General features: G+C 39.1%; 1 protein-coding gene across 1 annotated transcript in view; it reads right to left on the reverse strand.

Annotated features, from left to right (window-relative positions):
- Nucleotides 1-1,922: 1,922 nt before the first annotated feature.
- Nucleotides 1,923-26,076, reverse strand: part of GABRA3 (gamma-aminobutyric acid type A receptor subunit alpha3) — a 249,801-nt gene continuing 225,647 nt past the window's right edge. Inside the window, exons 8-10 of the mRNA XM_077146483.1 lie at nt 24,879-25,031; nt 16,498-16,709; nt 1,923-4,003 (exon numbers count right to left, since the gene is read on the reverse strand). Of these exons, the coding sequence (XP_077002598.1) occupies nt 3,668-4,003; nt 16,498-16,709; nt 24,879-25,031 (701 nt within the window). The 3' untranslated portion in view covers nt 1,923-3,667. The remainder of the gene's footprint in view (nt 4,004-16,497; nt 16,710-24,878; nt 25,032-26,076) is intronic.

The following is a 26,076-nucleotide window of genomic DNA, read 5'->3' on the forward strand; positions in this document are numbered from 1 at the left end:
GGGAAGACAAGAGGTCCTAGAGGGCCAACAAGGATGGGTACCTTTACCCTTACCCTAGTAGATGGCCACTTGATTAATGTCCCCAGGCCAAAGGGGACCTTGTAATTAGAAATTGTTGGGGCTAAATGGAGTGATCCTTCCTTCCAATTCTAGGGTCCCAGAATTTTGTTGAAGAACAAAATTTCTCCCAATTGCTTCTTTCCTTTTCCATTTCCCTTCCCATGCCTTCCATCTCCTGCTTGACGTCTTTCAGGGACTCAGAGGAGTTCCAGAAGGCCTACTTCCCAAGTCCAGGCTGGGGAACCCTCTTAGGGCTATTATAACATATTTGTGTCCGGGGGCAGGTTATGTCCTGGATGGGCCAGCAGGTAATATCTGAGGCTTTCAGAGGAGGCCAGTGTCCTGTCAAGCCTTCTCCTGCTCTTGATATTTGAGCACTATAAACTAATAGGTCCCTAAATGAACAACCCAAATTCAAAAGCCCATAGAATCAAACAATTATTTAACTAGATGAAAGCTATTTAAAATGACTTAAAACAGAGCACACTTAGAGTGGGAATGCCCTTAGAGCTGCTTTGGAAGGCTGCACAGTGCATTTGTTTGTTTCCATTGGCCTCCGTTGCTCATGGTTTGGCTAGTCTCTTCTGCAACACCACCATGAAGAAACCCACCCTATGTAGACCTGATCTAGATTAGTATTCATGATTCAATAAATATTTACTGGGCACATACTATTTTCTGGATAGTGTACTAGCAGTCTCTGGACTGGTATCCCCAATGAACTGTTAGAGTTATCTCTCCCATGCACTAAAAACCCATAAAATATTCAAGTCCTGATGTACAGGGCCCAGCAGGGAGCAGGACTTCAAACCCTAGGGGTCTTGGCAACAGAGTGTTAATGGGAACAGCTTAACTTTACCATAATACTAGAGGAATATTTTACAAAGTTAAAACTATTTACAAGTGAGAACACCACCAGTGCTAGCATTGTTATTTTGGGAATGTGGTTGAACTGGTCAAGAGCTGTGGGATTACTGCAACGGCATCCATGGGATGTCCACAGGGCTGGAATGAGCAGCAAGGGTGAGATCATCCAAATTCCTCTTTTTATTACAAAGAAGAAAACTTTTGATATGATTTGAAATGATCTCCCAAGGAAATTCTCCTCATCCCTTAGGGACCAGAAATTTCCTCAAGCAGATCTCATAAAGTCATTTACCAGAGTCTCCCTTACTCTGTAAGAAATAAGGGGTCATCATCCATTTCCCAACACATGGCTCAACCAATCAGACACTCATTTTCTCTCACTAATAACTATTGCCTAAGGGAACTATTGCCTAAGGGAAATAGTAATGGATGGAAAAGTGTAAGTCTTCAGAATTGTAATAAAAATGCCTTTCTATATTTCCTGGGAGTGGGGGATTTAGCAGAGGAAGCACAACTGTTTCCTTCTCTATCTGATTGGATAATCAGACCCCCCCCCCCCGAGTCAATCGAGGTTTTTTTTCACATGGGTTCCGTTTTGGATCTTTGTAATAGGTCTCTCACTCTAGGGATACCTTTCTTCCCCCGTATTCTAACGGTGTTAGGAAGTGGAAAGTGAGGGTGGCATGAGGGCGGGGGTGAAAGCCAAGGGCAAACACGATGCTGCATCTGAAGTAGTTAGGCAAGGCGCAATCCAAAAATGTTCTCCAGACCAAGTACAATTCAGAAAGAGTTTATTTAATAAACAGCCACTAAACATTGCACCAAAGCATTTGGAAACACAATTTATACAGAGAGGCAAAGGTCAGGCTTCCATTCTAAATTCCTTAAGACAACCATTAATAGCCCTGCCCACCCCACCCCCCACCCCCACATATTCACAAGACTATACTCTTCTATTCATGAATTTACTTACAGACACAGTCTTAGGAATAATGGGACTGGCATGCATTATCCCAGCAATGGCAAGGAAGCAGGGAGTGGGGGGAGAGTAGATGAAAAGGCAACCAGCAGCTTGTGACAAACGCCTTAGAAGCTTTGTTCAGGGGGTGGGCAAGGAGAATCTGCTTCAGGTGCCCTCTACAGCTTTACCTTGGGTTTCTGGCCTACTCTAGGCTCATGCAAGTACTTAGATCCAAAGTGTCCAGGGCTGCCATCTTAAACAATCTCATTCCCTTGAGCCATGATATTAGAAGCGGTCTCCTTGGGTGACACATTGTGACTATAACCTGTCTGGTGTCAACCTAACTGCACTCAAGACCCAGCAGGTCCAATGAAACTACATTGAATCTGAGGTCAAGGTAGAGCTGAATTCTCAGTCCATCTTCATTTCGGCTTTTGGGAAGGGGCACATAATGCTGCTCTATTACAGTTGTAAGGAACCCTGGCAAGTCAATCAAATTTCTGGAACTCAGTTTAGTTACCTTATCAAAATTCTCCAATTATGCCTGTCCCTTTTATTCACATAGAGATCAAGAACAAATGAGATCGATTGACCCCTAAATAATATATTACAAAACTGGTAATAAAGTTAATGATTTAGTCCACTCAAAAATTGACTAGAGATATTTGTATGAATCTCTAATTCACCCCTCCTAGAATCAGCATCAATAGAGGACCAGGAGTACCTGATACAGTGGGAGCAAAGATCCTGAGCCTCAGCCACGGTTTGGGGTGGAGGGAGCATGGAAGGAAGAATTTGACTTTCATCCACCATGGCCTTCTCTTTTGAGCCAAACTTCAAATCCCAACTTCCACCCCACTCCCAAACCTCTGTCCCCTTCTATTATTTGACTTGGCAGGGTGGTGACTTCCTTATCAACTCCATCTTTAAAAAATGTTTTCATTGACACTGGATCTAGATTTCTTTGTTTCTATTTGTCCTCTTTTTGTTTAATAAAATATACTTGATCATTTTCCTGAATAGTTTGCAAATAACAATGAATCCAAACAAAGCAGTGCCCAGCTGGCTACAAGAAGGATAAAGGGATTGAAGGCTAAGGGCTTTGCTGGAGGAAAGAGATATCAAGGAGGATACTGTTTTCCTGAGGGGCCGGGCATGGCAAGGCACCAGCCATCTTGGTGCCAAGTTGGCCCAGTTAGTTCTATCTATTTTGGTCAAACATGGTGGACGGTGGTGGGCTTCCACTGTCTCCACTAACCTCCAAATCGAGAAAGAGGTTCACAGTGACTCCTGCCTTTGCTATCGGTACTTATGCTTAGTAGGCCCTGGTAGGCAGCATGGGTGGAATAGCCCTGCCTAGCTCCCTAGGAAGTCAGTCATCTGATCTTGACCAGTCAATAATTCTCCTTAATCTGGACCTCTCAAACAGCCAAGGCTCCCACAACAGGGAGTGGAGCCTCTAGTTCTTTCTGTAGTGGGCAGAGTGCAATAAAAGACATGCAGTGCCCTCAGCTGGGGGAAACTGGCAGACTAAGAAGAGCAACTTGGCAAATGGCAGTGTTTGGCTCAGACGGGCGTACACTCAGCCATGTTGGAGGGACAAGTAATTTTTTGTTATTGATTTTTTCATTGAGATCCGTAAATATATTTGAGGGTCACAGCTTGGTGGAGGGTTAAAAAGAAAAATTCCAAAACATATGAAGGGAAGCCCCAGGATTTGGATACCTGGATGCTTCATGGGAGAGACAAGTGCTCTGGTTGCCACAACATCACCACTATCTACTGTTTGCGGATCATGCCCTTGATAGCTGACTCCCGGTTGACATATGTGGCCCAATAGACCAGATTGAATATGGCAAAGAGCACAGGAAAGATGATGCGGGAAATTTTGTCAACCTTGCTGACGCTATTGTAGGTCTTGGTCTCAGTGGGGCTATCCTGCACATAGGTGACCTTGGGTGAAGCAATGATTGTTGGGGTTGAGGAGGCACTGGGAGCAGCACCTTTGGAGATGGTAGAGAGCTCGGTGTCCTTGGCCAGGTTGATAGGATAGGTGGTCCCCACGATGTTGAAGGTGCTGCTGGTTTTCTTCACTGGGGCTGCTGGTGTTTTCTTCTAGGAGTCAGGAAAAGTAGGGGAGAAGGAACAAAACAAAAGTGATTAATTCGTTGCACAAAACACCTTCAGAGGCTGTAAGGAGGAGGAGCCTTGAGGGAAGTTAAGAGACAGGGACCATGAAGCCCATAGCACTGAGTGATCAGGTTTGTGTCTAGGGATGATAGAAGATGAACTTGAAAATGGAAAATTTATTTTGTCCTGACTTTACCACACACTAGCCATGTGACTTTGGTGAAGTCACTTCTCCTCTTTGAGCCTCAGTTTCTTCATCTGTAAAATGAGGATCAGATAAACTGGCAGGATTGTTGAGAGGATCAGAGGAGCAAGTGGCTATAGAAACCACTGGTAGACTGGGAAGTTTTCCTCACATGTGGGTCCTATAGAGCTACACAGCAAGCCTTTGAGGTAGGTAGGTGAGATTACTCCCATTTGACAAATGGGGAAGTTCAGCTTCAGACTGAGTGGCAGAGCTTGAACTAGCAACCTGGGCTCCTGACTTTGTCCAGGGCTGCACCATTCTGCTTTCTATAGGCACGAGACACATTTTGGTTACCAGAGAAATAACTCCAAAAGGCTGCAACCATCAAGTGGCACATCTCCTGTGAGGAAGAGAGCTTGGTGAGTCTGCAGAGTCATTTTGTCTTCAAGACACAATAAATACTGTGGCATGTTTACATGCATCAGGATAATAGCATCCCACCCTTCATGCACTGTAAATGCGTTCAGCAACCTAAGGGGCAGGCCAGGGTTTTCCACCCTTGTAGGGCTGCAAGCCGAAGCCATAGCCTACCTACAGAGCTATGCAAATGACCCCTTCTGACACAGCAAAGGGAGAGGCAATTGGGGCTTTCTAAGGCACCACCCTTTGGCCTATTCTTCAGAATTATACAACCAAACGCCTAATGAGAAACAAGTACACACACAAGCACACTAACCCATTTGTCCCCACACATATCCACCTCTGTGTACACAGACCCTCACTGGGGCTCCCTCTATGCAGAAGAGAGAAGAAAAGACAAAACTCAAGTTTGAATCAAAATAGAGTGATGGAGGAACAGGAGAATCCAAGGAGCATGCTAGCCTAGACTAAAGCCCAAGGCAGCGGCCCACCTCATAGTCTATAGTGTTTGTTGCTTCACTCCCTATGCTAGCCTTTCATTCCTTCCATCCCTCTTTCCTCCTAGGGAAAATGAGTATACAGGAGCTTCAGAAATGCTGATGGCTATGTGATGACAAGCAGCAACGAGTTTTAGTGCCCTAATTTCACACAACTTACCTTTGCATTCTTAATGTTACTTTGTGTTTGGCACCCCATGCTTATTCTGTTCTACTCTTCTCCTCTCCTCCTCTTTACCTCCTTGGTTTCCCTAGCCTACCCCCTCTTACTTACTGACCCTTTTATCCTAATCTCTTTATATTTCTTTTCTTTATTTCTGAGTTCCCATGATTTTTAAAAATCTTTTCTCATTTAGACCTCACTGCCATTTACCTCCCTAATCCTAATAACAACTTTTGTCCAACATTTGCTGAATGTCTACTGGGCCAAGAACTATTCTAGGTATTTAAGGATAAGTGGGAAAGTTGAAAGATGAGTCAGATTTAGTCTCTTCTTCCAGAGTTCACAGTCTAGTGGAAAAGACAGATTTGTGAATAGATCATTGCTATAGAATGTGATAAGCACTCTAACAGATATGAGCAAAGTTTTATGGGAGTTCAGAGTACTGGTGGGTCTTGGAAAAGGTGGCTCAGAGAAAGCGATGTGGTTTGTGAGCTGAATCACAAATGATGAGCAGGACCTCATTAGCTGAAGATGCAGTAAAGGACAGTAAAAAGGCCAAGGGATGTTTGAGGGATGGCAAGAAACTTGTGTAGTTGTATGATGGTGTACAAAAGAGTGGCAGGAAAAGAGGCTGCACAGATAGGTGGAGGCCAATTCTTAAATGGGCTGTACACTAGGCTCTCCTACCCTGCCTGCCTGGGCTGATTTCGGTGTTTTCAATCTGAGAGTGGGAGTGGGACAGATTAAGGGCTGTTGGTTTATGTAAATGAACAGTCTGACTAATAAGACATTTAAAAAGCAATACTGCTCTTTCTCTTTGACGATCACAATCGCATTGGTACAAGTGGAAAGGGGAAAGAAGTATAATGCTTCTAAGACCTTTGTAAATGCTTTAAATACTACATGAGACTCATTTATAATTAGCAAATTTGTTGTGTGAATAGAGTCCTGCCGTTAAGTGCCTTTGCTATTAAATAAAAGAACACTTTACTTGTTTGCCTGCTTACTTGTTAATTTGCTTAGTAATCTCTTTTTTTCATGGGTAGATAAAAAAAAGAAAGAAAAGAAAAACACCAGCAACTTCGCTGGAAGCTTTCACATATGTTTTCTCATTTAACCGTTTTATAAGCTGGTTATGACCAACTCTCCCAAGCATCATTCGAAAAAGAAAATGCTTTCTGTAACTCCATGTCCTATCATGGAGGAGAAGAAGAGCTTTTTAATAGTAAGGGAAAATTACCTTTAACTTCCTTCACCCTTTCCAACATGACACATTTTTATTAGTCACTTCAATTTTTACCTAAATTGTCAAAGAAGTAAACCAAAGCAAAAGCTGTACTGAGAAGACAGGAGTAGGAGGCAGAGATTAATGATCAATATTTTCCCATTTCTACATCTAGTTTCCCAATACTTCTCTTAGCTCTGGATTTTGATAGAGGAGCTTAGACTGGCTTGACTTTGAGCAAGTTGCCATTCTTTTGCTACTGTCCTAGCCAAGTGCCTGGCTCTTAGACACTTGATGGATTTTTACTGAATGGAAAAATGACCCCTTATTTCAGATTCTTAATATGATTTCAGGTTTTGTTCTTTCTGATCCTTGAGCTTTCCTATAGAGAAAGCATACCTCTATAGCTCAGCGTGGGGTAATTGCTACACCACAAAACCAAAATTGACTCTTCCAAATTGCCGAAGCATTGTGACCCCAGGACAAAGACACCTTTTCTTCTGGAAAGTACCTCATTGGCTTTGGGGAGGCAAGGAAAACTTTTATAGATCAATGCATGTCCAATTCAAGAGTTTCTTCCTCAGATGACACTCTTGTCTACTGGTTTTCAGAGATGTGAATTAGAGTGTTAGCAGAGATGCAAATTAGTGTTAGCTGCAGCCACAAATGCATTTGAGACCCAAACAAGACTAAAAGTCCATGCCGACAAGATCCAAGGTCTTTGTGCCAACTCCCATACAGCCACCAAGCTTTCCTAAACCCCAGTTTTCTGAAGTCAGGCAAAGCAACGGTGCATATGCTATGCAGGATTCACAGATGAAAACTCAGGCTAGTGAGGAAGAGTAATGAAAATAAGAGAGAACAAAATGTAAGGGAGAAAGCACAAGAAACAGAGACAGTAAACAATGAGTCGATGGAATTCAAAAGATGCAGAGGACTGCTGGATTTGTAGGGGGCAGGCATGCTAGTAGAAAGGAGAGAAAATGCAGATAGAAGAGGAACCACAACTTGAACCAGATTTCTGGTAAGGTGTGAGGTAAACAGAGCATAAGTAAAGGAATTGTTCAAGACTAGATTACTGCTGAGGAGTGTGTCACACAGATACAATGTTTGGTGGGAGAGAAGTACATGGTAAGTTGATGCGAATCTCATACAATGGCTTTTCTTTTTCCCATGTGGAAGGTGAAGGGACGAGTCAAGATTTAAAATCAATTTTGTAGGAAATAGAAGGCATGACTGTTCAAGAACACAGAGAGGGACTGTAGTTACAGATCGAGGGACCAGCAGAATTCAAGACTGTGTGTTCATAAATGTTACCAATCTATCAATGGCTTTGGAATTTTTTTTTCTGTATAATTTTTTTAGAGAGCAATAGAGGATTTGGATTGAAGGGATTGAGGAGGCTGAGGGTACTGGTGAGTGAATGCAATGATACACCATGGGACTTAACCTGGATTGAGAAGGAAAGGGATTAAAGACAGCACAGAGGGTATTCAATCACTTATTAAATCTTGTATCTAAACTATGTGGTAAATACTATACTGCTGGGGTACAGCAGTGAACAGCAAAATATGTCACCTGCCTCCAAGGAACTCACATTCCAGTAAAGGGGGACATATCATAAACATGTATGCAAATAAATATATATAGCAATGCACCACTGGAAGCAGATAAGTGTTATGGAGTCTCTGAAAGCAAGATAAGTGAAGAGAGAGATGGTGGGTGCTAGTTTAAAAAGTCAGGGCAGGTCTCTCTGAGAAGGGAAATGGAGGCCAGAATCGATGATGAAGCAAACCACAGAAAGATCCAAATGACAATAATTCCAGAGAGGGAGACTAGTAAGGACAAAGCACCTGGAGCTGGAATGAGTCTGACGTGTTCAAAGACCAGTGATGAGGGCACTGTGACCTGAGTGGAATGAATGGAATAAAACAAAAACAAGATGCTAGGAAGAAACATCATGTGTCTGGGGACCAGAGCCTGCAGGGCTCTGAGAGCCATGGTACAGACTGCAGATTTTGATCAAAGTGTGAAGGGAAGCTATTAGGGTATTTTGAGCAGAACTTTTCTAATTTACAATTTAAAATACATTTCTGGATAGGGCAGAGAATAGGTGGTAGGTATGAAAGCAGAGGATTATGATTAGGAGGTTAACCCTAATGAGGCTAGTGTGAGATGTGGTGTCCTAGACTGGGAAATTAGTGGAAAAGAGAGAGAAAAGTATACAGGTTCAAAAATTATTGTGAATGTGAAGCAATTAGGACTTGCAAATGAACTGGGTTTCAGTGGTTCAGAGTAGGGATAGACAAGTGAGAGAAAGAGAAGAATTAAAAATTGAACCTAGGTCTTTAGCCTGAGCATGTGAAGAATGGTGAAGTTATTAGCTACAATGGGATGACTTGAAGGTGAGACGATTTGGGGGAAGATCAGAGGTCTGTTTGGCCATAAAGATTCTATTACCATTAGACATCCCAAAGGAGAAGTGGACAGCTGCAGACTCAGGTCTGGCTGGAGATATATATTTGGGAGCTGTTGGCCTCTAGAAAGCATTAATTCAATGTCATGAGTCTGAATGAGGTCACTTGGGAAGTGAGTACAGATTCACAAGAAAAGAGATCTGAATCCTGGGGTTCTCCAACGTTTAGCTGTCAGGAAGAAAACAAGGATAATACTGAGGAAAACACCAAGAAAGAAAAGTAAAATCAAGAAATCCAGATGGAGCAGAAGCCAAGTAAAGAGCTGGAGCTTCAAAGGAGAGTTTAATAGAAAAGAGAGGAAGAGTGATGGTCTAGAACAGTATTGGAGATTTAGAGAATGAGAACTGAATTTCTGGAAAATGAGAGGATGAACAGCTCCCACCAGGCAAGAAGACAGTGGAAGAGAAGTTTCAGCTGAGAATCAGGTGTCAGTTAAGATTCAGAGGGCTTGTTTTGTGAAGAAACTGATGGTGCAGAACTTTTTTTTTTTGCTGTTTGTTTTTCACCAGTGAGTAAGATTTCACTGGAGGAATGGACAGGATTCCTGAGGGAAGTGAGGTGAAGTTCACGTGGGGTGGAAGAATAAGTCTAGCCAAAAAAAAACAGAGAGGTAGCAAGATAAGAAGTGAGGAGAGGATAAATAACCAGAGGACATTATTATTTGGGTGGTGACCAAGGATGCTATGGAAGTGAGCCCTGAAGGACATATGGCCCCACATGTCTACAGCAAAGTTAATGACGAGGCTTTTCTGATACCAGGCAACAGTTCCAAACATACCTATACCATTGACCGACTTGCTCTCACAATCTTCTTGAAGAAACCCTAGGCCAAGTACGCAGGCAATCAGACTGGTTTGTTTCCAACACCCTCACCTCGTGGTGGAAACAGCAGCAGGGCCTAGCAGGTGGGACATCTCAGACTTCATTTGATCGAGCTGACCAAAAGGCTCATTTCTAATTATGGGAACAGATGGGTTTCTCAAGTGACAAAGGCAGGACTTGAGGTGGTTGCAAATGATATAAAATCATTTAAAAACTCCTATATGGAAATAAAACATAGAGAAGAGGTAATGATGTTGGTAAGATGACCAAGATGAAGTAAGATAAAAAAAAAACATATGAAGAAGGAGCATTTTGGGTCTCTCTCTCCTATGATGCTCAACACTTGGTCTTGTATTGGTGATCTGTATGTGAGTGTGTAAACACCTTCCTTCCCTCCTTACACATTCAGCTCCCAAGTGCTAGGGCATTTAATGTTTAGCTTTGCATCTCACAGATCTTCCAGTAATGACTGCTATCTGTTTTTACTGCTACATCTAATGCTATTAAGTCTGCAGGATAAATACCAAAAGCTTTCTCAATCTGTGGCTATATTTACATTGCAAGAATACCCCATAGATTTATAAGCCATTAATGATCAAAAATCATATTTTTCCAAGATGTGGATGGAAGTTGAGTATTTTCTCCAATGTAATATAAGATAAAATATGACTCTAGAACAAGATGCTGGGTTTTTCTCATTTGAAAATAACAAAAAGAGTCTAAGAATGACTGTCTCTCCAAAAGTAAGAATTTATGAATATTTTAAAAGCCGTTCTAAGAATACATACCTTCTTTTTAAATATAGAGTTTTATTTCATTTTAATTTGTTTCGTTACTTGTAATTTTCCAAAATTTAATCAAAGTCATATATGTACATAGTTTAAAGAGAAATATAACTGAAAGGCTTATGATGAAAACCAGGAATCCCTCACCCTGATGCACCACAGCCCTTGGTCCAGCTCGTCATATGCAATTATATTCACTCTTAGCTATGCTTCTAATATTTATTTCTAAGAAATATGCTTTTATTGCTATCCGTTTTGTACATTACCAATTGTCTTTTCATTGTGATAAACCATGATTTACCCTACTTAAGTGATCCTTCCCCCTACCTTCAATACAAGTCATAGCAATATTTTAGCTCAATCAATAATCATATTACCATTAATAATGGTAACATTATTATAAATTATTATATAAATACCTCTAGTCTTTTGCTCCAAACTGAATCGGAGCCTCTTCTCAAGGCTTACTGCACAGCTGTCATTTTAGGACTTACTTTTACTTCTCTTCTGTTGGATACCCTCCCTTCTGGATCCTATGCCTTTCTCTTTTATTTCTACTCTCTTGTTTTAATAAAACATCTTCTTATGGTAGGGTGTGTGGTGCATGACATTTCTCAACTCTTGCAGGTCTGAAAATAACTGCCATACCTCTCTACTTAATTGATACTTTGGCTAACATGGAATTCTAGGTTTAAAATGGTTTGTCCCTCAGATTTATGAGGGCAGAGCTCCACTGTCGTCCAACATCCAGGATAATTGAAAGGTCTGATACCGTTGTGCTTATCATTTCTTTTTGATGCATCTACTTTTATTTCTAGAAGCTCTTTTAACTATCTCCTGTCCCTGGTTTTCTGAAATTCCATGACAATGCATCTTTATGTGGGCATATGAGTGACACAATCTGCCATATATCTCTATCTTTGTCAATCTCCAGGCTTTGACTTTCCACTAAGAAAAATGGCTGTAGCAATTCTTTGCTAATTTCCTTCCTTCCCTTTTCTCTGTTCATTCACTCTAGAAGTTCTGAATTGGAAGAACTGCCTGGGTTCATCCCTCAGACTCTTACCTTTCCCTTTCCATTTCCCACTGCTTTTCCCCACCTTTCAATAGAAATCTTTATCCATTATTTTTTATAATTGTAAGATCTCTTTCTTATTCTCCACTTCCTTTTACATAGAATCCTTTTCTTGTTTCACAGGTATTAAATATCTATAGCTCTCCCTGCAATGCAAATTTGTTTTTCCAAAATTTTCTTTTATTCCCTAAATTATCTCTGTGCCCTCCAAGATGAGTTGTTCTCTTTTAATCTTTGTTTCTATCTTCCATATTGCAAACTTTGCTTTGGTGATCCTTGGTATCCCAAACTTATATAAGAATAAGGCAGCAGAGAAAATGTCTATGTGCTCACTATATCTGAACTGGGCTTGTTGATTGGTAGACTATGATAAAAATGATGAGTTGGAAGCAGGTCATTTTCTGGAGTACTCCAAAATGTCAGCAGATAAAGACCTTTTCTCTGGAGACATCCATCTTCTTTAGAAGAAGCAGAAGAGCATACATCTGGCTGCTGACATTTCACATGTTAGATAATTTCTGGGCCTTGACTACATGAGTTATGATTAAATTCCAATATTTCTACTTTTCCTTCACTCTAATTTTTGTTTTCTGTAGACCTGTGGCTCACACTGTTGTTTCCTCTACATTGCATCAGCATACACAAAGAATAACATCTCCACAGTAAGGACCCCTGCATGACATTTTCTCTTAAAATCTCATAATCTGCTTCTCTTACATAGCTTAAATGGATTGACCATGAGGAGTAGCTAATGAAGAAGAATGAGAAAATTATCTTTGAAGAAGGGTTCTGGACCATTATTTTCATTCTCTTTTTTTCATTTTCAGCATATTTTGAAATTGGAGAAATGGTCCTCATTTTGCTGGATTATAAGACAAAGAGGTTATGATCAAAAAAGAGGGGCCAGTGAGCCTGCTCACAGGTTTGTTAGTGGAAAAGATCTTTGATCAAGGAACAGGAAGTAACTGCTCCAGCATAAGACTTCTGTTAGCCTCCCTCATCTTAGCCAGTGTCAGAGATTTAGGCCTGAAAGATTCCTCAGAAGCCACTCGGTCCAGTTTGTGCACTATAGAGACAGTGAAAGGTTTAAAAGTATTCATTATACTGAATTGACATCCATCCCTACCATTTCCTCCAATCTGTTCTAGTTGTTTCTCTGCCATCAACTCACCCACGCACTCCTTCAAGGCCACAGAAAACAATACTACCTCATTATCCACAAGACATCTAAAAAGAGCAATCATCATTCCCTTCAGGCACTTATCAATGTCCTTTTCCAATGTAATAACCATATTGTAATAGCGTACTCTAAATATAGCCCAACCAGTACAAAATACAAAAAGGGTTTATCATCTCTCTTGTTCTATGTTATTCTTAACTTAGGTTCAAATCAAATAAGTCTTTTTAAGAGTTACACCACACAGTAGGATTATATTTCCAGTTACTTTTTCTCCATAGCCCTGTATCTTATTTCTAGTGTGCCATTTTTATGAAGCTTTTCTATCCCAGAGTTCATTTTTTTGTACCTATGTGTAAGAATTTATATTTGCTTTGGTAAATTTTAATATTTTGATTTCACAGCCTGCTCATTCAGACTTAAGAAGTTCTTTTTGAGTTCTAATTCAGACTATTCTCCCCTCCAGCAACATGAACTGATGCTAGTCTACAAATTTGAATCTCTTGCCTTTTATATGTCTTTATTTGAGCCATGTATGACAACATTTAAGAGGACATGGTCAAGGACAAGACTCTGTGAAGCATCTCTAGGGACCTCTATTCATCAATCCATCAGCCAATTTTATTTTACTTCAATTGGTCAACTAACTATATCAGCCTAGCTGTACTATTTTTCACTGTTGTTTCTTCTTCATGGAGGTATAATGAAAAATGTTTGTCAAGTGTCTTGATAAAGTCTATTATATCCCCCTGGTTCACCAGTCTAGGAAACTTTTCATAAAAAATGATGAGGTGAGCTGGGCATAATTTCTTCTTAGTAATCCCAAGCTGGATATCAGTAAATGTTGCTAATTTCTCTTTAAAAGTCTGCTAAATAACAGATTCTAGGACTGTTCCGTTTAATATGATAGAATAGGATATTCTTGCTCTCTTCTCCTCTCTAAAACCGACCAAAAACAACAAGGCAAATGAGAGATAGAAACCAAGACTCCATCTTTGATGAAACCTGAAAACATCTCTAACCCTCACCGCCCCCCCCAAAAAAAATAAGGCCCCCAAGTGTAGCAGAAAGTGGGTCAGGATGCCTAAGATGCTGTTCTGGATTTCAGACCAAGAAGAAGAGTCCTCAAAAGTTGGTGTGAAGACCTGAGAAGGGATACAAATGTCCCCTTCTTTGAAATAAAATCATAGTTTTCAGGCTGGTAGTGAGCACTTTTGTATATCCTATAGTAGCAGGGGAGGCAGAGACTGGAAAAATTAATGGATATTGCACACACACCTACACACACTCACAACACACACACACACCTGTAATGTAGATGGCTTCCTTGTGAATAAGGGAGTCTTCTTGCTAGTTAGAAGGAGAATCACAATTACATGAAGGATTACATTCATAAGAGACCAAATAGTCAGCAGATGATTTCAAGCTATCATTTATCCCTACTCTTTCTCACAAAAATGATGCTTCTACCCATAGAAGGACTAGTAACGAACTCCTCTAATTCAGCTTCAACTAATAACTGAAAAACAAACTAACTTAGAACTGATGCAAAATATGTTGCAAAAAGGAGGAAACTTCACCAGTGAAGGATTGTTGAAGAACACACCAAAGAAACATTTTGTCATAGAATGACTGACAAATATTTCAGCAGAAATCATAAAACAAATGTGAGGAAAAAAGGAAACTACCACAGAAAAGAAGGCAGTTCAGGAGAAGACATTGCTGAAAATGGTCAGCATCATGGAAGGCAAGCTTGAGAAAACTGAGTAAAATGAAATGGAAAACAATAAAAGAGTTATAAATTATTATAGTATAAATAACAGATATGGAAGACAAAAAAAGCTCTATGTTATGCATAACTGCTGCTTCTATGAAGAGAACAGAACTAAGATGTTTCAGAAGCTTTCCTGAAACAAAGACAGTCGTGAATCTATAGGCTTAAAGGGCAACACGGTGGCCCAGAAATTTCCTGTTGATTGACAAAGAAAAGATAAGTTCGCATGGGCCTCTAGAGAATAAAATCAAGTCCCTTATGTGAGAAACAATAATACTGGCTTTAGGTAGCTGCATGACAGCATTCAATGCTAGAATTCAGTATAGCGGTCAATGTCTACAGGGTCATAAGAAAAAGAGTGTAGGCCACGAATCATATAACAGCCCAGCTATCATTCAAGTATAAACCCAGATAATTTCACACATGCAAGATAGTAAGAAATATAATACTTAAAAATCTCCTGGAGTATAGCCCTACAGTAACCAAGAAATGAATGGAGAGACTAAGAAAAAGCTATTTTGAGAAGAGAACCCATTTAAATGCAGAACTGTGAAAAGTATAAGAACTATGGTTGAACAAAAACATGCAAATAGTATAAAAGAAGACAATTCAGAAGTAAGAGTATAACAAACAAAATGTGGGAGGTGGCAGGGACTGGTAGAGAAAGAAGGTATAAAGTTGGATAGGTATACTGATAGCTGATAAATCAATATTAGATAAATAGGTAACAGCTAAACTATATAATAATAAACTAACCCAAAATTCCTATGGTATAGTAGCAAGAGGAAATAGAAATATACTTATTTATTTATAATTTATAGCAAGGAATTATAAACTTTATCTAAGTAAACAGTTAAAATCTATTCTAATTTTTTTTTCCAACAGACCACTCTGTATTCTATGGAATCCATCTTTCCCTACATTTTGAAAAAAATCTACCTTACCTTTTCTCATCTCCACAATTCTTCAAAGAGGACTTGAATGGTTCTGGAATCACGTCTGCCAGTGTATTTTAGCATCTTTTGATAGTCTTCCTCTATCTAGAGAGCTGAACTCATGTAAAGTAGCCCAAGCAACAATCTTGATTTCATTGTAGTCATGTTTTACTTCTATCAGTTGGAGTTGGTTTATTGTTTTTTATTCACTTTTCTCTTTCTTACCATCCATCCATTAACCCAACCAACATTTATTCAGATTTTACTCTTAGTCAGATGCTGAGCAAGAATGCTGTATAGTTAGAAAGATGAGGTGGGCAAACTCTTACCCTCAAGAACTACAGAGTCTAGTGAAGAGGTGCCAAATAGCTTTAATACAAATCATTAATGTTAATATCAGGAGCACCCTCTCCCCCCCAAAAAGCTAAATCTGTCTGGAGGATTCTGGAAAGGATCTATGGAAAAAGTAGCATTTCAGTTTGGTCTTGAAGGATGTAGAGGTTTTTGCCAAGCAGAGAAGAGTAATCAAAGTGAAGATTATAAAATGAGCATACACACAGAAGGAATCACAATCACTTTAGTGTGACTGTACTGTGAATGTACTGGGAAGTGAGAAGACATGGCCCTAGAAATTGTACTACTCTGCATTGAAGATGGAGTCGACTCTCGTAAGTATCAACGGGTTTCCCTTGAGTCTAGCCATCAGACTTAGGTTTGATCCCTCATCACAAGACATCAGCTTTCCATGATACCTGCCCTCTTTCTTTTGCCTCCATCCAATAACCACATTGCCAAGAAGCACTCCAGTTGAGAATTGGATTGATGACCCCAGTAAACAGCACACAGCCCTGCCCAGTTCTGCAGGCTGCAGGCTGCCCACTCCTGGTCCCAATACATTTCTCTCAGGGGGTGCTTCCCAGCCCCTCCTTTGTTGTATCTCACCTTCGTCTCCACGGCCTCAGGCACCTTCTTGCCTTCCCAAGCCCAACTCCGCTTGGTAAAGTAGTTGACAGTGGCAAATTCAATCAGCGCAGAAAATACAAAGGCATAACAGACGGCTATGAACCAGTCCATGGCTGTCGCGTATGCCACTTTAGGTAAGGAGTTTCTGGCACTGATACTCAAAGTGGTCATGGTGAGAACAGTCGTGACACCTAGGAAGGGAAAGAAATGAGAACAAGTGCCACTGGAAGACACTGAGAACACATTTGATGAGATCACCAGCTTATGACTTAAAAGGAGGAGCTTTGGCCCACTCCAAATAGCCCCTTTAAAGTACAAAAACAGAGAATGTCAAAGCTGAGCCGGTCCACCAAGTAACTACCCCATCCCCATTTGCATAGGCATAGGAATCTCCAGTACAGCATTTACGACAGTTGCCCTCTAGCCTATGCTTAAACACTTCCACTGAAGAGTAAGTAGCTCATTCCTTTGTCGGAACTTTTATTTTTTAATTAGAAAACCCTACCTTATTAGCTGAAACTTGTCTTTCTCTAACTCTCACCCTACTGATTGATCTCAAAGCTTATTTCTGTGGCCACACTGGAAACAAAGCCTGCTCCCTCCTCCCTTGGACAGCCCTTCAGGCCTGAAAAGGGTGGCCATGGTTCCTCATGAATTTGCTCATTTCCAGACTTAACATCTCCAGTTCTTTTTCTTGTTTCTCCTCTTTCACCATCATGATAGCCCAGAGCTGAGTCTAAGACTGTGGACATGGTCTGAGCTCAGTAAGCTTTCACTTCCCTAATCCTGGACAATGTTCTCCTAATAATGTAAGAAACTATTGTGGAAACTGGTTCTGTAGCCACATCACATTTTGGGCCCCTATTGAGCTTCATGAACTATCAAAGCTATTCCCACATCTATTTCTTGTGAATACTGGTCAAGCCAGTGTCTGATTTTAGATCAATTGATTCTTTTGTTCGTGGTGGTGTTAACCTTAATTTAAGATTTTCTTTCATTCACTTTCAAATTTTGTTTCAAATTTTTCCGACCTTTCCAAAATTTTAAACATACATATGAGCCATATAGTGTTGTGGTTACCAGCATGAGCTTTAAAGTCAGACTAAACTAGACTAAAGTCTGGGCAATCTCACTTACTAGTAATGTGACCTTTACTAGTCATACCTTAAGCCTCGTTTTTACCTTGTATAAAATGAATGGGATGACCCCAGATTCAGTGATTTGTGGAGGGATTTAAAGAGATATTTATAAAGGCCACAGCACAATACCTGGCACAGAGTAATCAATAAATAGTAGCTTCTGTAATTAACATTATTATTGTCTTTGCTAACAATAGTATTGTCATAATTATATAATTATATAATTATATAAATTAGTCATATATTATAAGCCCATTTTTAACAATATTATCATGATAGTTTTATAATTGTTAGTAATTATAGTCTAGATGAGTGCTACACTAGAAATAAAAAGTCCTGTGTTCTGCTACTTACTTTACTTTGTATCTTGGGTATTTCTTTAATCTTTCTGTGCCTCCATTCTCCCTAAGTATGAATATTCCCTGCTGTCTCCGCCCCCAGAATTTTGATTGGTAATACAGATGCTATACCCAAAGGCGTCCAGACTTGAGTAAGTGAGGATGGTCAGAACCACTTTCTGAGCATTGACATGCTGAAGAAGAAAGAGAATGAGAATCTCATGAGCCTGGGTCAAGAGGGCATGGACTGAAGTACTGATGGAAGTCCTAGTACAGTGAGAGAAGCTGTATAGAAAAGTGAGCAGATAAGGTAGTGGTTCTGTTAATGCTACATGTGTGCTGCAGCCTCTGGAGCCTCCTCTCCCATCTTGTCCCCTTGAACACCTCACTTTTTCTTTGTTATATAAATACAAATTCAGACTGGAAAAGACTCAATCCAATTTCAATGGAGAGAACATAAAAGAGCACCTTCGCACAAATTAGGCAGGGGAGTCATCAAGGCTGATAAGCGAAAGCACCATTTTAAGTACGACAGGAATCAGTGAAATAGCTAGTACCTATTAACAAATTATCTGGTTTTATAACCTGGTAAGCCCTGAGAACCGACCTAAGGTTCAGTAACCCTCTGATCACACCAAGCAGGGAGTATCTTATGGGGAAAGCAAGGTATCTCAGTTATGGTTACCAATGAATGCAGTTGCCTACCCTGGGACACTCACAGCAGTATGCCAGTACATGGATAAAGAAAACTCTACTGCAACACGAGTGTTTCTGTGCCATATCCTGGCAGCGATTTTTAGAGCTCTGTTCCCTAGGACTTAATTAGGACTGTTATCTTCTGAAGAGCTGTTAGTCAGAGATGGCAGGCTCCTCAATCAAGCATTTGGTACACTTAATGGATGGAAAAAGAGAGGCTCAGAATTTTAATAGGAGATCCAGGCCTGCACCTTGGGCTTCTCTTTTAACACTTTTCTATGAAGTCTTTTGGAACTGCTCAGGTATCACTGACCAACACCCGCCCCCACCACACACACACCCCTTCATTTCCTTTGAGCAATTCTGAAACTCTAATATGCTTGATGACACATATCTGTCTCACCCAAACAAGGAGTTGCTTGAGAGCATGAGCCATGAGCAAATTGTCTCTATACACCCGACACTGAGCACAGTACCTGGCCCTCAGTGAATGTGTCATGGGTGAAATTGACTTTAATCTTCAAGCCTGGACCATAACCCAAAACAATGCACCACATTTGCTCCCATCAGAGTGAATAATGTTTTTTATAGTAATTATATTGTCATTATTATTTTTGATAACATAGTTCTTATTTTCTTCTTTTCTCCAATGTTACCAACTGCCTGTTCTGTGCTTTGCATAGAGGTAGGTCCTAGGGACACAAAAACAAAAACATTTCAGACCACTGCATTGAAAATGAGCATGCACCCTCCCTTAGGAGACCCTCAGGATTAATCATGCTTTGTATACCTGCTTACTTCAGACACCACCAAAAGGGTGAGATTTTTTTGTTAATTTATAGTCAGTTAGCCTTAATCCTGTTTCACAAAGTACATTACTGAATCTGGCTCTAAATCCCATGGCTTCTTTACAACTGCTTGCTCCCACTCCTCCCAGCTCTCCAACTCTGCTCCTCTAAGACCAGAAAATTCACTTATATTCTCAGCCTCTTCGCTGAATGTACCCCCTCAGTTTCGTCTTAACTTAAAACTGACTCTCCTCTTGAGTACACTGTTTTAGGTCTGAAAAGGTGGTTGTTCATTTACACCTCAGGATCATGAACTCAAGAGCCGGGGTCCATGTCTTACTTGATCTCCAGTACCACAGACCAATTACACTGTCACAGTCTTGTGATAAACTGTGCTCCTTTCATACTTCTACCATCTGGTTGTACTCTCTCACCATTCCATCATATGTATCATCTATAGAATACTTTCATCACACTAAAGGTCCCTTTGTGACAATTTCATCCCCACTTTGGCCCTAAGTAACTACCAATCTTCTTTCTTCCACCATGGATTAGATTTTTCTTTCCTACAGTTTCACATAAATATCATACAGTGTGTTTACTATTTGTCTGACTTCCTTCACTCAGCGTAGTATTTTGAAGACTTATTCATGTTGTTGCATCCATCAACAGTTCATTCTTTTTAATTATTGAGTAGTATTTCACTGCATTATAAAACATAACTTGTTTTTCTAGTCACCTGTTAATGGACATTTGGATTGCTTCCCATGTTTGACTATTATGAATAAAGCTTCTGTGAAAATTTACATATGATCTTTGTGTTAACATATGCTTTCTTTTCTCTTACTAAATACCCAGGGAGGAAACTATAAGATTGTATAGTTAGCATATGTTTATATGAATCCGCCAACCTGTTGGCCAAAGTGGTTGTACCATTTAACATTTCCATCAGTAATGTATCAAAGTTTCATTTAGCATGCATTCTTTACTTAGGAAAATCAAATAATAATCAATACTTTTACATTTTCCTTGATAAAGAAAATTCTTATAAAGCTCTAATACCATTTAACTCCATTTAAACTTATATAAATTACTTTACATTATGGTAGTTTACAAATATATTTTATATCTAACATGCAATCATTATTTTATACTTCAATACTTATTTAGCATTACACCTATATTTATCATTTTCATTCTTCTTCTCTTATCCATCTGGGAGAATTTTCCTAGGCTTTGAAGAGTGCCCTAAATATTTCTTTAGGTAAAGGTATGATGATAAATTTTAAATGTTTTATTATTTTTGTCTCAAAATGTCTTTATTATATCTGTTAAATCAGCTGATTTTAAAATCAATGAACAGTTTTCAGGCTACCTTTGCGATTTTTCCCTTTGGTTTTTGTTTTTAGCAGTTTAACTTTAATGTGTCTGTTTGTATGTCTTTTAAATTATCCTACATGGGTTCGTAGGGATTCTGGTAATTATGGTTTTATGCCCTTCAATTTGGACAGTGCTTTGTCATTATCTAGTCAAACGTTTTGCTTCCATATCATTCTCTAATTTCTCTACCTCTGGGATTCAAATTATATGCATATTAGTCCTTCTCAACTGATCTTATATCTTTTAAACCTCTCTTTTATGTACTTTAAGTTTTTAGCCTTTTTGTGTCTCATGCTATATTTTTCTTCTGACCTGTGTTCTAGTTCATTAATTCTCCCTTCACTGTGTCTAAACCACTGAATTTTTATATGTATTTCTAGAATTTCCACACTGAATTTTTATATATATTTCTAGAATTTCCAGTGTGCTCACTTTCTTATGTGCATGCTTCCCTCTCTCAATTTTTCTCTATCTCTGTCAATTAATTTTCATTTATCCACTGGATTTCTCATATTTCTTACATCTGTTTAACATATTCATAAAAGCTATTTGAAAGTCTGTGTCTGATAACTCAAATTCTCGAGTCCCATTAGATATGTATTTTTTGGTTGAAGTATAACGTACATATGTTAAAATAAAAATATTTCAATTGGATAGATGTATACAATTGTATGACCACTACTCCAATCATGATATAGAACATTTTCATTACACCAGCAAATCCCTTATATCAATTTTTAGTTAATTTACCACCCCAGAGAAAACCACTGTTTTGATCTCTAACACCATAGCTTAGTTTTGCCTGTTTTAAAATTTCATAAGGATTCAATATTGTGTGCCATTCTTTGTGTGGTTTCTTTTGCTTAATTTTTGAGGTTCATCCTCATTGTTATGTGAATCTATAATTTATTCATTTTATTAATGGTTATACGACTATTTCACAATGCAGCCACCCATTTATTTGTTGATGTAATTTTGGACGATCTGCAGGTTTTGGCTTTTATGAATAAAGCTTCTAGGAACAATCTTGTGTAAGTCTTTTTCTGAATATATATTTTCATTTCAGTTGGGTAAAAATCTAGTAGTGGAATACCTAGATCGTAGTGTTAAATGCATTTTTAACTTTATAAGAAACTGCCAAACTGCTTTTCCAAAGTGGTTGTATCATTTTACATCACCACCAACAGTATATGAGAGTTCCAATTTTCCTCAACTTCATCAATAGTTGGTATTGTTAGTCTTTTTAACTTTAGTGATTCCAGTGTTTGTAAAGCAACGCATCCATGAAGTTTTAATTTGCATTCCCATGATTTAAAATTATAAGTATGTTTTCATGTGCTTGTGGGCATTTGTATATTTATATTTTTGTGACATGTCTGTTCAAGTCTTTTGCCTATTTTCTTTGTCTTTTTATTATTGTGTAGTAGGAATTATTCATTTTTTGGATATAGATTCTTTGTCAACTATATACGTATATAGAATATTTTCTCTTACTCCTTAGCTTGCCTTTTCATTTTCTTCATGTTGTACCTTGATAAGCAGAAAATCAAATTTATTAGTTCTTTTTCTTAAGTATTATTGCTCTTTTGGTACAGTAGGGCATTTCTGCCCACCAAAAGTTGCAAAGATATTGTCTTATATTTTCTTCTAAGAGTTTTATGTTTTTAGATTTTATATTTAGGCCCATGATCAATCTCAAATTAACTCTCTGCAATGGAATCTCTGGCATAAATCAAGTTTTCATATATGTGGGTCTACTTTTGGGTTCTCTATAGTGTTTCACTCATTTATTTCTCTATCCTTGTGCCAGAACCACGCTGTCCTAATTATTATAGCTTTTTAATTACTGTTGACATTTTGTGGGGGCAAGTGCCAAGTCCCTCCGCTTTGTTGTTGCTCCGCTTTAAGCTATTCTTGGCCTTTGTTCTTACATAAAAATTCCGCAATCACTTATGACATTTCAATGTCTCAGCTTGGAGTTTCTCACACCATGCTGTTAGTGTAAATATGAACTCTAAGTTCATGGGAGGACAAGTTTGAATTAAAAAATAGATGTTTAAAGAATTATACTTTTGACACAGAGCCCAGGCGAAAATAGACATGCTTTCTTACTGTCTCCCTGCACTGATGAGTACATTCTTGCATTGAGGGTAAAAACCTTCAATGGTATTAGATTTATGGAAAGAGTCTTCGCATTAGTGTCCTATGGCCAATGTAACAAATGGCCACAAACTTAGTGGCTTAAAACAATACAAATCTATTCCCTTACAGTTCTGGAGGCAAGAAGTCTGATATCTGTTCATTGGGTCAAAATCAAGGAGTCATTAAGGCTACCCTCCTTCTAGAGGGATAATCTACTTCCTTGTCTTTTCCAGCTTCTAGAACTGTGTTCTTTGTATTCCCTGGTTCATGAAATTGTCTTCATTTTTCAAAGCCAGCAGCATAGCATCTTCAAAGCTCTCTTGTTTACATCACATGGCCTTCTACCCTGTAGTCAAATCTCTCTCTACCTCCCTTTTATAAGGGCTGTTGTAATTACATTGAACATACCTGGATAATTCATGATCAGCCCCCCAATATCAGGCCCCTTAACTTAATCACACCACAAAGACTTTTTTGCCAGATAAGGTAACATTCCAAGATCCCAGGAATCAGGACCCGGTTCTTTTGGGGGGCCCATTATTCAGTCTACCACACTCCTAGTTCTAATTCTTAATTTCACTTAAGCTCAATCTCTTTCTTATATCACCTTAAAACCCAAACTCTTGTTTGCCAAGACCAATAGTCCATCCACCCACCTTCCTTTTATAACAGTATCAGTTCATGTGATTAACACTCCAGTTTTCAGTTCATTTGGGCCCTTGAGTATTTCCTTTAATTACTTATGAGTTCATATGTTAACATAAAATAACATTTCCTATATTTTTTCTAGCTTTTCTAGGACTTTATAAATGAATATTTTTCAGGATATATGGTTTGCTATATTTTCGAAAGTTGAGGTATTTAACCCACTCCAAGATTCTAAGATACTTCTGCTCCCTCCACATCACTAGAACTGTTCTTTTCACGATCACTAAAAACTAAGCATAATGACAAACCCAATAGACAATTTCTGTTTACATCTTACCTGCTTCTTTAAACGCTGCCCTGTCTTTACTTCCATGACATAATGTTCTTCTTGTTTTCTCCAAAGGCCACTATGGATCTTTCTCTCCTGACCTAAATGCTGCTTCTTTCTGAAATATTGGCTGTTTAACTACACAGCACAGCCTCAGGATATTAGTAGGAATGCCTTCTGTGTGGCTACCCGGTACATCCAGTACATGCCTTACAGCCATCATTGCCAAGGAGGCAATTTATGTAGCCTAAAAGACTCAATTAATACTTACTTTATCTCTTAGAATATCTTACAGTGAGAAGAAGAGATAGAAAATGTCTTATATGCTTTACATCTCCAAGGGAAAAGTACTAATGATTTGCAAATCTCTTCCTTTACATTATTAAACTCATATTGAAGAAAATCCCTCTGATTGTAGGCACTATTGAAAACCCCTTCAAACTGTGTGTAGCTTTTACCAAATATCAGATAATTCACATTTCCCAAAAGGCTGGAGGAGGAGCAACAAAGTCAGAAGCTCATACAAAAATTGGGTCAAATATAAAAGCCCCAAATCTACTTCTTTGCTGTCACTTTAGTTCTCCACCATCCTTCACCACCTCTGCTCACTAATCTCTCCTCACTTTCACTGAGACCTCAGTCCCTTACCAGCTCCTGGAGCAAACATTACTGAGATAGGAAGCATTTCAATAACCTTACTACACCAACATTTTTTTTTATTCCTACTTCCTTGTTAAGAATTCAGTTACCTAGAGATCCAGCATCTAATGACTCAGATATGACTGCTGGGTTCAGGGGTTGCTCTCATTATCTCCACGAACGGTTCTTCTAACTTTCTCTCCTCTACTATGCCAATGCTTTGCAAATGTCCTTCCCCCATTCTCCATAACCCAACACTCACCAAAGACCGTGCGGGCAGGGACAGATTCTCTGTTGAGCCAGAAAGACACCTGGGATAGAATGACAGTCATGATACATGGCAAGTAGGTCTGGATCACAAAGTAGCCGATTTTTCGCTTGAGATGGAAGTGGGTTGTCATGACGACATATTCCCCTGGAGTGAGAGAAAAATTAAGCAGAATGTAGTCATTGTTATACCAATTTGGGGCCCAATGCAGTTCACAGAACTTTTCAAAGTTACATTCAAGACAAGACATCCCAACATCTTCCAAGTCCAATTAAGCAGATACCTTTAATAATCATGAAAAAGTGTGTTTCATGTGTGTGTGTGAGAGAGAGAATGTATGTTCACAGTGTGCTAATATAGTTTGATGAGAGCAATTTTGACACCAGTTAATTCAAATAAATTAGTGTTCTCATTTAAATAATAATGACGGTTAACAATCTCTTCTATGGTGCTTGCTATGTGATAGTCACTACCTAGCACTTTACGTTCTTGAAATATTTAATCTTCACAACAACCCTATGAGGTAGGCACTTGTGCTTTTTCTTTTTTTTTTTGCATGGACAGGCACCAGAAATCGAACCCGGGTCTCTGGCATGGCAGGTGAGAATTCTGCCTGCTAAGCCACTGTGGCCTACCTGAGGTAGGTACTATTTTTATCTTCATTTTATAGGTCAAGAAACTGAGGCAAAGAGAAATTGAGTAACTTGTAGGCATCCATTGAGCCAGAAGAAGTGGAGCCTGAATTCAAACCCAGATGGGTTGGTTCTACAGCTTATATATTTTTATCACCATATGCTGCTGCTTACATAGACTTATTTGGTTACAACCAAAAGTTCACATAGTAGAATGTGGGCTGATCCCCCAAAATAAGAGTGAAGACTTATTGAGCTCTTACTATGTGCCAGGCAAATTTCTAAGGTTTTTTTTTAGGTATTAATTTTGTTTCCTCACAACAGCCCTATGAGATAGGTACTAATTATTATGCCATGTTGCTAAATCCATTGGTTAATTCTCAGTCTGTCTAGATTTGTCAGCAGCACTTAACTGAATATTCCTCTCCTTTGAAACACTTTTCACTGAGCTTTTAGACTACCATGCTTTGCTAGTTTCCTTCCGACCATACTGACTACTCTTTCCCAGTCTCCTCTGCTGGTTCCTTCTTATTTCTAAATATTGGAAGGCCTCAGAGCTC

The sequence above is a fragment of the Tamandua tetradactyla genome, chromosome X, assembly GCF_023851605.1.
Source record: "Tamandua tetradactyla isolate mTamTet1 chromosome X, mTamTet1.pri, whole genome shotgun sequence".
Lineage (NCBI taxonomy): Eukaryota > Metazoa > Chordata > Mammalia > Pilosa > Myrmecophagidae > Tamandua > Tamandua tetradactyla.